General features: G+C 43.1%; 1 protein-coding gene across 1 annotated transcript; it reads right to left on the minus strand.

Moving 5' to 3' along the window:
• Positions 1–1,277: 1,277 nt before the first annotated feature.
• Positions 1,278–7,343, minus strand: LOC308174936 (pyruvate dehydrogenase (acetyl-transferring) kinase isozyme 3, mitochondrial-like; the record flags this gene model as incomplete). Its single annotated transcript, XM_080550047.1, has 11 exons — positions 1,278–1,421; positions 1,565–1,678; positions 1,991–2,104; positions 2,852–2,953; positions 3,346–3,422; positions 4,178–4,255; positions 4,657–4,746; positions 5,642–5,826; positions 6,016–6,087; positions 6,446–6,583; positions 7,237–7,343. 11 exons carry the CDS (start codon positions 7,341–7,343, stop codon positions 1,278–1,280), a joined length of 1,221 nt encoding a protein of 406 aa, XP_080406173.1.
• Positions 7,344–14,121: the final 6,778 nt, after the last annotated feature.

The following is a 14,121-nucleotide window of genomic DNA, read 5'->3' on the forward strand; positions in this document are numbered from 1 at the left end:
ATTGCTTTTATTTTGGCACAAACATTCCGTATTTTTGCATTGTATTTGGTGTTACACGTGTATTCCATTCCGATGTGTGTATTGCATTCCGATGTTTGTATTGTATTTAAATCAGGCATGATACACCCTCCATAGATTAGATGTAAACGGAGATGGAGAATAGCCCCGTTGGAGTCCAGCTGACGTGGTCCTACAACGTGGGTGCGTTGTCGATTGGTCAGCCGGCCCGGTAGAGCTGGAGCTGGTTAGCCGGCCCGGTAGAGCTGGAGCTGGGGGACGAGGCGTTCAGGAGGCCGCTGGAAAAGCAGCGGAGATCTGCGCTGGGGATGGTGAGTAGCGGGGGAGCGCCGGTGATATTCGGTCTCCGGTTTGCTGAATTGTTGGGAGGTGAAATCCGTCAATTTAGGGAGTTGGTGGACTTGGCGTCTTGGTTACAGTGGCTGCTTAATTATTAGCGAGTAACGATTGTAAATCCTGTTTATCAGCAGCTTAACTTAATGTACTACGCACAACTGAACGATTAAGCAGACAGCGCACTGAATTGCTATAAAACAAACAGTAAACGATAAACAAACTAAGATGTCATACACTGACATGGACGAGACTTGCAACGTAACGCCATCTTGGATCCAAGTTCCAAGGTAACAAGTTCATAAATAATATCTGGGCCCCATACACCGCACGACTCCAGATACATCGGTTTATTTGCATCACCAATCCATACAGAACAGTGAACAGGCCCTACCTATCTCCCCAACACAATCAGTCATGGTTTGTACCATTACAACCTTCCCCCATAATCCTTTGCGCTGCTTCGTAGATTCCGATTGGTTGCCGGCTGCCATTGTCACAATACTGATGTGGACGGCCAACAGCCAAGCATTCAACTCGTCAATGCATTAACTATTCAAAGTGATTAGAATATATATATTTAAAAATAATGCTAGCATCCTGTGTAACATTATAACAGAGGTCCTTTCATTTCACAAACACACACCGTCTCCTTCCTCTGAGTCTTCACTGGGTGAATTATGAACGTGTCTTTTGAAATCCACTGCACACTGTCAAATGCTAAACTATTTTTTAGCATAGAGTTCATCGACAGTTTCTGGAAAACAATGACCTTGTGACTGTGTTTTGGCCTTGAATGACTGATGCAGTTGTCCACTGGTATTGCATCTCAACGTGCTTTATTGCAGAAGTGGATGGGGCAATGTAATCTGATGGCCATGTAACTGGACCTATGGCAAGCAGCGCTGCCTGAGTTAGGCCCAGAGTTATTTGTTGGATTTGTACGTCGATGCGTCACGAGGGTCACTACTTGGGTTGCTCCAGTCATCTGCCTCGGGCCCCGTCTGGTAGTGCCTCCATGCTGACTTGTTGAACACAGGTAGGCGCTCAAACGACTCGCTGGACATAGCCTGGAGATCAGAGATAGAAGTACCTCATGGAATGACAGCCACACGATGATGACTGGCATCTATAATTTGTATTGCCATGTAGAAAGGTTTTCTCATAGGTTACTCATAGCAATAGGAAGATACTGGCGGACGCCATTGTGTACCTTTAAGTAGATGACAGCGTCAGTCCCCACCCCATCCATGGAGTAGAGGTTCAGGTCCCCTTGGAAGTACCTTGCATAAAGTCTCGAGATGGGAAGACCATACCCAAAGCCGGCCTGAAGACGGAGGAAAGAGGGGGTCTTTCTACATCTGCATCTACACACACACCACCACCACCACCAGCAACATCAACCAACCCACCACCACCACCAGCAGCAGCCACCATCACTACCACCACCACCAGCAACCTCAACCTCCACCACCCCACCACCATCACCAACCTCAACCACCACCACCAGCAACCTCAACCACCACCACCATCACCACACACACACACACATGCAGAAATATTATGGACTTCAAGCTCCCCTCCTACACACCGTGAGTACACACACATGCACACATTGGGCTGTGTTGCCAGTGGTTACCAGGGGAGCGGCCTGAGCTCCGGGTTCCAGGCTGGGAGTGGGTGCGGTGGAGTACATGTAGTTAAAGAGTCTGTCAATCTTCCTCAGGGGCACCCCTCCTCCTTTGTCACTGATCTGTGGGAGAAGGAGATCCTTAGTCTATTGGGAGATACACTATATGGACAAAAGTATTTGGACACCCGAACATCACACCTATGAGTGCTTGTTGAACTTCTCATTCCAAAACCATGGGCATTAATATGGAGTTGGTCCCACCTTTGCTGCTGTAACAGCTTCCACTCTTCTGGGAAGACTTTCTACTAGATTTTAGAATATGGTTGTGGGGATTTGCTCCCATTCAGCCACAAAAGTATTAATGAGGTGGGGCACTGATGTTGGGCAAGAAGGAGTGGCTCGCAGTTGGCGTTCCAATTCACAGCAAAGGTGTTCGATGGGGTTGAGGTCAGAGCTCTGTGTGCAGGCCAGTCAAGTTCTCCCAGACCAAACTCGACAAACCATGTCATTATGGACCTCACGGGGGCATGGGGGCATTGTCATGCTGAAACTGGAAAGGGCCTTCCCCAAACTGTTGCCAGAGACCATTAAGTAAGTCGGCTTGACCAGGCTCAGAGATAATGAGGGGGAAACTTATATAGATCACACGGCAAGGCAGCTGGTGGAGGTAGAAATCATTATAATGCATTCCATTCCATGTATGACAATGAGCATTCTTCCGATTTCTGCCTCCACCAGCCTCCCCTGTCGTAGGTCCCAGAGAGGACCCTACAGGCTTGTTTCCTGGACATAGATTAAGCCTAATGTTACACCCAGAGAGGCCAGGGTCTATATAGTTTGTCTGCGCCGCCGCCTTGCCTGACAGACCTTAATAGAGAGGTCCTCCTTCCCCAGGGTCACCATTGCCTTCACTGGGGGTAACCCAGCTGGGCTGTTCTCGTGGAGCTCTACCGTGGCCCGCATTGAGTTCTACACATTAACACAAGACACACGGAGGAATACAGAATCAGAATCAGAATGCTTTTATTACATCCAACGTACAGGTACACAAGAGTAAAATTATTAGGTTCTAGGTTCATCGACGTTGGCATTGCAGCAGGATACAAAATCGACAATAATAGAATAAAGTAAAGTAAGTAATAATAAAGTAGAATAAGGTAATAAAGTGATTAAGTCATGGAATAAAGTGATAAAGTGATGGATACCGGATACATGATACAGTCAATGAGGTCTTCAGGTAGCAAATACACTATAATACACCACTAATTGTGACCAATACATTTGAAAAAGCTTCACTGAATATCGCCATTCTGTTCAGATTAAATGGAAGATCCACATTGCAGTAGGCACATTTCACTCACCTTAAAGAGTTCAAACAGCATATGGAACAGGTGAGATGGCACATACACCACCTGGATGGGCTTAGAAGGAGCCTTGGCTGGGGAAGAAAGTACAATGTACAATATGTACAAATGGACATACTGTATGCTCTGGGACATAGATTCCTACCAACATCAATCATGATATATATCTCATGCAGTGTTCATTGTTGACTCAATTAATTATTTCTGCCTCGTCTCCTCTGGGCACTATTGACACTCGCAGACCATGAGAGGAAACACTATCCAGATGACTTTTCCATTTAAACACACTAAAGGTTAATTTATGCGTTGTTGATCGACATTACTGACAATTGTCGATCGACAGAAATGAGCCAGACATAAAAAATCAACCTTAACATGCCACAATGCCACATGTGCCAAGAGCTGATGCATAGTGTACAGTATTTACAATCTAAGCACCCGACGAACAAAACTAACATTATCTCTCAGATATCTTATCTATTCTATCTATCTTATCTAGCATTGTATCATATAACACATGTTCAGAATAAATCCCTTTCAGCAGAGCGAGAGAAACAGATATAACACAGGTTAACAGTCTCTCCACAATTCAGAAACACTTTTTTTTTTTTTACTGTCTGTGAATAAGGCATTCATGACTATTACACCCATAGTGCATTATAAAACATGATAGAAGCATTCACAGCAGCTCACTGCTGGCTCCTTAGAACAGCCTACAGTATGTAAGTGCACGGGTAGCTATTGTAGTTCTAGTGTATTACAACAAACACACATATAACTCATAGACAGTGCTACACACACTTCTTATTAGTTAAACCTGCAAACTCACAATTGAACTCGTCAATCTTCAGCTCTGGCGCCATCATGTAGTACTGCTCACAGATCATCTTAGCCGTCTCATAGGCATCTGCAAAAAAACAGCAGAACATGGATGAACAATGGTATATTAGCTTGATGTGTCTGAGATGTTTAACTGACTCAAATATCCTGTTTTTTTCTTAAGGATCAGGATCAGGGGAACAATTTAGATTAGATTAGATTCAACTTCATTGTCATTGCAGAGTACAAGTACCAGACAACGAAATGCAGTTTAGCACCAAACCAGAAGTGCAAATAGTGACATAAAACATATTTAAAAAGAATACCTACTTGCAATACCAGTATGGCAAGTATGGTAGTTAGAGGTATATACAGTTATGAGCAATGTACAGTTAAGGTAGCTATGTACAATATGGTATGTACATGTACAGATGTATAAGTAGTGGCTATATCAAAGGAGGTCTATGCAATGTGCAAAAAAATACTCACCTTTGACCACCTCAGAAACGTTGCACGTAGGATCAATGCTCCCAATATGCTTTGGGTGGGATTGGCTAGAGTCATCACCAAAAAGGAGAGCTGAAACAGGAAGTATAATTTGATAAACACCTTCGTATGGTGTACAAGGCATGCGCTATGCACACATACATACAGTACCTATGTAGACATAGATACATACATACAGCCTCCTTGAGCCCCCTTGTAATTAGAACTACCGGTACACACACGTGTACTATATACATATACGGTACATACAGTGCCCTGAGTAAGTAATGGGACACAGTGAAGCATTTTTATGCATAATCCCCCTATTTTAGAGTACCAAAAAGTAATGGGACAATAGGCTTGACAGGTGTTTCTGGGAAGTCAGGTGCGTTCCGTCACATTGTGCAGGCATAAGAGCGCTATGTCTAGTTTTAATTCTAGGCGTTGCATTTGACTATGCATAAAAGTGTTGTGATTTCTGTACACAGATACCATGAAATAAAAGCTGAGAATCTCTACCGTAACCTCATAGTACTTGTTTGATTTGAAATCCAGACTTCACTGCGCAACAAATGCTTCACTGTACGGTACCACTACCATTACTTATGCAGGGCACTGCATATGCCACCACCAGACGACACCGGTGGAAGTAGAAATCAGCGGACGGGCTCATTGTAATGCACAGAATGGCATTATCCATTCCTCTTTCTGTCCCATTCTCCAATGTCTACCTCCCATGATGGATGTATGTTTATCTTGTAGATAGTAATAGTTATTTGTCTGTATTATCTTGTAGATAGTACTAGTTTTTTTGTCTGTCTTACATGTAACGATGAATTGAGAATCAAGGACCCCAATTGAAATAAGCCAGTGGCTTTCTTGGGTTTTTATCCTGTTAGTTGACCTTGTATGTAATATGTACTTTCATGTACCTACTTCTGCAAATCTTCTAATAAAGTTTTCAATTCAATTCAAAAATTCAACCCACTGTGCTGGTTGCTGAGCATCCGAAAAGATATCCGGTTGGTGTAAAACCGATCCAGGAAGTACTGCACATTAGCGCTAATGAACGGGTCAAAGCCAAACTTCTGCTTGTACTCAATGACACCCTGGGCCATGGTAGGCACCACATCATTGTGCCTGTTCCGGACTTTTTCAAGGACGACCAGGAAGCTGATGTAGAAAAAACACATGGCACAAGGATTCAAGTATTCAGTCGTTTGAGTGAGAGTGAAAAAGACACGGAACCTGTTTATGCATACATACACCACTAGAGCCAAAAGGGCATGAATGTTGGCAGCGATGGCAGAGCAAATGACAAACACTTTTGACTCAATTACTCATAAGAGTGTGTCAACTCACTCGTTCAGGGTGCGGCTATCCTCTGGACTCCTGCTCTCGTAGTCCAGCAGTTCCTCAAGGCTCTGTGTGTACCTGGAAGTCACAGTACACACCGTGAAGTTAGAATTATAAGGAGCTATCTCAATTTTTGTCAAAATTGAGTTTTTTACATAATCTGATCCATTAGGTGTTTATTAATGCCTGTGTGGTGTTATTTTTAAAATATTGACATTTTTTTGTTAGTAATTAATAAAATACAAAGGTTCCATCTCACAGAACATAATGGAATGTAAAAACGTTGATGCTCAATATCTCTGAACTAAACGGAGATAGAGCCTTATAATTCTAAGCTCACGACACATCAATTTACAAATTCTAAATCACCACAACGCTCCTTTCTGCAGAGTTGACAGTCACCCCTGAATCTGAGCAAGCAAGACTCAACCCTCACCAGGTCTGCACCAGTTTGATGGATGGCTGGCTGGTCAGGTTGGCAGGTAACAGGTTCACTTCTCTCATTGTGTTGGCCAGACGTACCACCAACTCCTTGCGCAGGAACATGAAGGAGGTTTTCTCACACGCATTGTCCCTACCTGTGAAAAGGCAAAGAGTTGCTAAACTGGCGAACGTTAGATTCAAATATCACCTGAGAAAGTAGTGTCCATTATGTTGTTGTCTATCTCATTCAAGGATATTCCCCCCCCCCCCCCACCCTCATTCTGAAAATGAGTCAACATCAATGGGACAACACATAAGGAGCTATTTATAATGTCCTGAACTTGAATGAACTCTGTTGTAGAGCTGTGAGCCAAAACAGTACTCAGTGAGGGATATAGCTTTCAGTTGACCTTTACTTAGTTCAGGCACAGCTTTTCCACTCAACTCAAGACATCATGAGAGAGCGCATGGCTCAGTGAGAGACGTTGCCAATTAACACCAACAAAACAACAACCATGACAACACAATGACAGACAGAAATGTTGAAACAAATACTGTGTCACTGTCTGTTACATGGAATGTCAGATGAATTCCATGGGGGATAGGAGGGGAGTGGCAGTTTATTTTACAAGTTTGAGATTTATACAAGTAAAACAATGATAGCAAAATAGTAGGTTGATGTAAACATTGCCTATTATCTACTCTCTATTATCCTATATTTGCATTGAGGACGAAAACAGAGTTGATGCATGTTATATTTATGTTATGACAACATCTGTAGTCAAACCAGCAGATTAAAAGTACTCACCAAAGTCCAGAAATTGCTTGATGGACATCGGCGAGGGGGAAAACCTCGAATAATACTCTATTTTATGTGTTACATCTTTCAGCAGAACACTGAGCAACCTCATGATTGCTGCTTGACGTAGTTAATAACCGACTTTCTGATTGTCAAAACATAAATCGACTTAAAAACATATTCTTATTTGCAGCAACGACCTGGGGAATACTGTTAAGAACATAACAACAATTTACACAGAGTCCAGAACTACTATCTAACTTGCATCGACGAATGCAAAACACCTGATACAAGTTGCATGCTGACATCCTCTCCTTTGACCGCAGACGCTCATGACACTTTTAGTTGCGCGCAAGTACAGTAAAATGTATAATCTGTCGCACGTGATGAGACAGCGTTGTAGCAGGAAGCGCAACGTTATTGGCTGGAAGGCCTCTCCCTTCAATGTGTGGGAATAATACAAGATTGCCGTTGGACAGGTTGTCTAAATGGATCAAATCGTTTTTCTGTCCATCAAATCAATTCAAAGGGAATGTCTTGTTATGACGAGAATAGCAAGTGAAAGTCCACAATGCTGTACTGTACTGCGCCACTGATTAAGAATAGCATAATTATTGTTCCAAATAATGGCGTTAGAAAGTGAATCTATTAATCCGAGATTTTCTTTGGTTTGGTAGGTGGCACTGGCAGAGGGTATAAAGATAAGTGTCTGTTCGCTTTACTTGCTAATGCACTCCAATACCGCTAGAGGGCGCGACAAACTAGAACATAGAGGAGGTTTTCTCTTTAGATATCTACATAGATATTACCTATGCCAGGCACGTGCCGTGAGCTTTTAGATTGGGTATGCATAAAATATAGAAATACACGTAATTACACATACACGCTATCAGTGAACGCAGTTTCAAGGAAATGCAATTTTGATGCCCTAGAACCCGCTAATAAACGGTAGTGTCACTTTGTGATCAGATTACCAAAAACAAAACAAAAACAGTTGCCAGTTTCGACTATATCAGGGGTGCTCATTGTTCAATCTTTTTTGAACCAAGATATTTTCAAGTAGCCAGCCTGCTGAAATCTACAAGTCCAGTTTCAACATCGCAAACGCACACACGCACAACACAGACACACACCGTTTCCAACCTCCATAGTAAACTCACAACACACTTTCTTTTCACACTTTGTCACACAGGCACTTGACATCACATCACAAACCCTCCCTCTCTATCTCTCTCAAACACTTTTGGTCCAGAACCACTGGCACGGACAGCGACATTAGGCCTATCTCAGCGATTGATTAAGCAGCTCTCTCTCCAAACACAACGGCACAGGCCGACATTCAAAGGTAAAAGCAGAGGAAGTCTTAAATAAGAAGCCATAACCAGCAGCACAGCAGTACCCAAACCATATATCTACAAGCACAGATCGCCACCAGCCTCGCGAATCATATAAATCATATAAACCAGCAAAGAAGCCATGACGTAAATTTAAAAATGATATCTTACCTTTACTTGAAAACGAGGTCCATTCGCCTCTCCTTGCGAAGGAACACCTCTGTCACTTTAGTGTAGAAGTCACTCGCCTGTTGCAGTTTGAAAAGTCTCTCTTTTTCAATTGAGATCAGGGCCAGTGATGAAAGGCGTCCTTGTCAAGTAGTGTGAACTTGATGAACTTGTGAACTTGAAAATGATAGCCAATCAGTAGCTCTTATCGGAATGAAAGAACTACTCTGATTGGCTGAAAGCATGCTTACCCTGGTCACATTAAACAGCAGCGCTGAGGCATCGGAAAAAAATAAAAAAAGACATTTTCACGCATTCGAATGTACGCGAGGGAAAGCAGAGAGAGGAGTGCTTGCAGAGTAGGAAGTGCTTTACTCCTACAGGTGGCGCTAAAAATGCAACATCAAAATGAATGACTCCTGCTGCCCTGGGACCTAAAATACGACTCTTTTAATGAAAACAAACAAACGGTTACAAGCACTTTTATTTTAATATTTTCACGGTCCTTTTTTCTTTTTTCGTTGGGTAAGCACTGCTTACCCTGCTTATATGGACGGCACGTCCCTGACCTATGCATATATATACTAGTCTAGCACAGATCATAGATATCTACATAGATATTACCTATGGATATCATCAGTCACTAACACAGCAATGAGTGAGATAGAACACCATAGAGAAAGGCGCAGGCCACGACTGGTGATTGGCTGTGATTGTTACACCAACCGGACGCGTGCACTGTTGGCTAGCAAATCATTTATAAACAGCCTAAAGCTAACTATACATTCTGTGCACTGTAGGTTCAATTATTCAGCAGAACTCGTTTTTTCCTTTTTTACATTGTAGGCTTGTTTTGTCGGCAATGTATCTGTCTTGCTGCTAGCTTTGAGAAACCAAGATGGATATCGAGGTCTCATCCGAGATGATGGAGTTGACCGCAAAGTCAGTGAAGTACGGTGGCCGACAAGGGCAAACGCGTTGCAAATACCGAATACATTTCCATTAGGAGCATTCCTTTGCAGCGCGTTTGTCCTTGTCGGCCACCGTACAGTGAAGGCCTACGAGGAAAGCATGGCGCAGCGGCAGCTGGAGGACACGTTGACCATGTCTGAAGTATTACCAGACATTGTGATTAAAACAGGTGAATCAGTCTAAAATCATAGCTGCTTAATTAACCTTCAAATGTAGATAACACCTATTGCATATTTCCGTACCAAGGAAAGTGGCTTGAGCGAGCAAGCTACGGCCTACATGCATTTGAGTCAGAGCAGGTGGACACGTGGCTTTGGCGCAGGGTATCCGCGGTGTCTTGAAAATTATTAAAAGTTGATAAATCAATTTTGTAGGTATTTTTCTGAATTAGACTCTGTCCAAAGAGTTTGAGTCCTAAAAATCTTTTAGTAAAAGTTCGTGAATTTATTAGTTTTAACCCTAAACCTAAGATGAACCGGAAATTGGTTTTATGGTCTAGTACGGTAGTCTATTGCAAACTAAAACTGTTAAGTTAAATGTGTCACTGATGTAAACGGTTACAGCTCCAAGTGGCGGTGAGGTCTGGAGAAATATTGACAAGATCTTTATTAAAAAGTCTTAGAAAGGCATTGAAATTAACCTCCAGATTCCTGTATACACCCTGTGGCGCCATCGACTGTTGACTGCACAGAGGAGTCATGTGACTCCTGGCAGGAGAAGATGAAGATGATGGGTGATGAACGATCCATCGAACGGCTGTTCAACTACCTCCTGAATAAGGCTGAGAACTTGCAGAGACTCCTGGTGTGCAGGTAGGGGGTCAATGAACGGTGGAAAGTTAGATAACGATACTCCACTGTTTAAATGTTTTATTTATTTCTCAGAAAGGCTATTTCATAATACAATAAGTGAGTGTGTGTGTGTGTGTGTGTGTGTGTGTGTGTGTGTGTGTGTGTGCGTGTGTGTGTGTGCGTGCGTGCGTGTGTGTGTGTCTGTTCCGTGTACAGAGGTGACTATCTGCAGAATGAGTACTTTGCCCGCGTGGTGCCTATGTTCCTGCACGTTTGTAAGCCCCTCTTCAGCTACCTGGAGTCCACCGCGCGCAGCTCCCTGCCCCAGCACACTTACATACGCTCTCGGGTAAGAAACTACACACCTTTGGATGCTGGTGGAGGCATAATATGCGCGGGACCGGGTCATTGTAACACATGGGATGGAATAAGGAATGGTATCAATCACGGATGTGCATTACAATGAACTTGTCCTCCAATGAGACATTTCTACGTCCACTGCCACTGAACCCCCCCTCCACACACACACACACACACACACACACACACACACACACACACACACACACAAGTTTGACAGCTTTATAGGGAGAGATTAAGGCAGCGAAAGAGAGTATGACTGAGAAAGCGCTTTGTATTGAGTGATTTTGTGTCTGGTGAATGTTTGTTGTCCATGCAGCTGCTAGACTTCTCTCAAAAGCTGTGCACTTGCCTGGAGCGTCTTATCCTGACCTACGGCAGCTACAACGTCTTCTCTCTGGATGAGTCTCATCCAGAAAGGTACACACACACAGCCCCACACACACACACACACACACACACACACACACACACACACACACACACACACACACACACACACACACACACACACACACACACACTTTAAAGTAAGCAGTGCACCCCTGAAAAAGACATCTTGGTCTCAGTGAGCCACTGTCAATGTAAAGATGAATAATAACAATAATCATTACCTCATTTAATTTCTCCTTCGTCACATTCATCCCTCCCCTATCCCTTATCAACCATTTATTGATCCCTCTCTCCATCTCTGTCCATTCCAGCATCTCACACTTCTTCATAGGCCAATGTCAGATAGGCAGTACGACGATCTCCATATTCCGCTACTGCCAGCCGACCCCGTACCTGGCGGGGGTGAACACCGGCCTGTACAAACGCATGCGCTGGAACGTGGAGAGACCACCGCAGCAGCAGCAGCAGCAGGAGACAGAGTAGTGAGTGAAGCTCAAAGGAGAGTTCCATTTAGAGAGAGAGAATAATGACATGATTAAAACCTCAAACTGTTTAAATTCAGTTTGCTGGACTAGTGTAATTATTAGATGGTGGTATTAGGCAGTGTATGATTTTAGGGTTAAGAATATTTTAGGACCACATGCATGTGAAAGATCTTCAGATCTCAGAAGAGTCAGACGGGTTCTCACCTCGTGTGTGTTTCCCGAGCAGCTACTTCCTGTGCTACGAGGACGTCCCCGAGAAGTCGATAGAGGGGAACGTCGTCGAGGGTGACAGTGAGGAGCCGGTTGCTACCGGCAACGTGGTCAGAATGTGGTACATCGGTCAGTGGGTCCAAACGCTCCAGAAGACAGAAGACTTCGACGACTGGTACGCTGTCATTCATTTAAACACACACACACACCTGTCAGATGTGGTATTATGTCACACACACACTGCTACTATCTGACCATCATACCTAAGAACATTACTCACCACTTCTTCAACATGGGAAGACAAGCTAGGATAATAGCAACAATGAGGACAATGTTGAAATAGCTCAGTGTGTGTTCCAGGATCTTGTGTGGGCTTCCAAAGGCTCAGTTCCACAAGTTGTTGTGTCTGGGAGAGGAGCCATCTGCCTGCACTGCCACCGACCGCCTGTTGGAGGCGCTGTTGTGTTCCAGTCCATAGGGTTGTACTGTGTTACTGTGCTAATAGTGTTATGTTCAGCATGTTGTTCGTACTTGTAGTTCTAATTTGGAAAGAGGGATGATTTTCCAGCAAGCTTCATACAGTAGCAAGATACATATTCTAAAATAATCTTTCGTCATTTGTTCAAGTTTTATGGTGAGATGTTCATGTTATTTATTCATGTTATGTTGAGATGCTACTGTGACTTGTTGGAAACATTTTGTAAAATTGTAAATAAAGATTTTTTTTTTAGCTTTGAATTGTGTATGAGGAAGAAAGGAAACATTCTTTTGAAAAAAACCATTTTATTTTCAGAAAACAAAATGAATTGAAATAATCACACACAAATACATAGTCCTGGCCTTCACAAAGTCAGAGAACCTCAGGGGCAGAAATATCACATACTTGGACAAGCTGCCGTGATGTTGGGCTCCACATCATGTGAAAATGCCCACTTTTCTTCATTTTAAACAAAAATATCCACAGTAATTACACTTTAAATAAATTACAAAACTATACAAAGAGGGGAATATTTCATACATTTCAATGTTAGAGATTCCAAGAAATGCACCATTGTGATGTAAATGTTGTAGTTAAATGCACCCAAAAATCATCAGTCCCATTTCTCTAGAATTTAAATAAATCATTACATCTCTACAGTCATTATTATCCTTCATTCTCTAAAACAATATCTGTCTTAAAATCTATAAATAATTTCAACTTCATAATCTACCATACTTCTCTACATATCGCTACAGTACAAAATAACAGTGGTTTCCCTTCATTGCAAGTCAGCTGGCTCTGCAGAGTCTCCCTTTTCAATAATAATATATGCAATGGGATATGGGACCTGGGAGTTGTCAAATGTCCGACTCCTCAAATGGGAATGTACCGGACTCTATATTAGCAAATGTCAGAGCACTTCGCTTGGCTACATCGGGTAAAGGCTTCAATACGACACTGTGGATAGCCTGGCTACGATTTGTTAAAAGGGCATTTTACTTGCTGCACCCATGGTGGTAAGAGTACAGTTTGATTCCAATAGATAACTAGAGCATCCGGTTCCCTTGGTATCACAGTAGTGGAGTATCTGTGCTGCCTACTGTCGCTGCGTTCGTAAATTCGCTCTGGAAATATGATCAGCACTCATGGAATGCCTCTTGTCCAAGCAAATTACCCCCTTTATGATGTTGAACCCAGTGTGCGCTCCGGTGCTCTCAGAGCGAATTTACGAACGCACCCTGAGTATATCCACATGTGATATGACGCAGGACCGGTTGAGTGTCTTCTTCCCAAATCCTGTCAGGTCAAGCAGGTGCCATGCTTCACCACCCAGGATGATGGACTGTGTTGCTGGTCAACAAGCCATGAATAGCCTCCTCAAAAAAGGGAGGCTGGTGGAGGCAGGAATCAGAGGACAAGCTCATTGTAATGCATGAAATGGAAAGAGGAATGGTATACAACACAGGAATGGTATCAAACACGTGTTTTAGGGGTGTGGGTGGAGGGGGTTGGTATCAAACATGTGTTCGATACCACTCCTCATTCCATACCATACACCACTCCTCATTCCATACATTACCATTTCCTCATATTTCTACTTCTACCAGCCTCCCCTGCTCCTCAACCACAACTTGAAGTCTGAGTTCAAACTGAATTGATACAACTCGAGTTTTTAGAAAAACCAATGCCAGTGTGC

This window comes from Nansenia antarctica (genome assembly GCF_963989245.1).
Source record: "Nansenia antarctica genome assembly, chromosome: 20".
NCBI lineage: Eukaryota > Metazoa > Chordata > Actinopteri > Argentiniformes > Microstomatidae > Nansenia > Nansenia antarctica.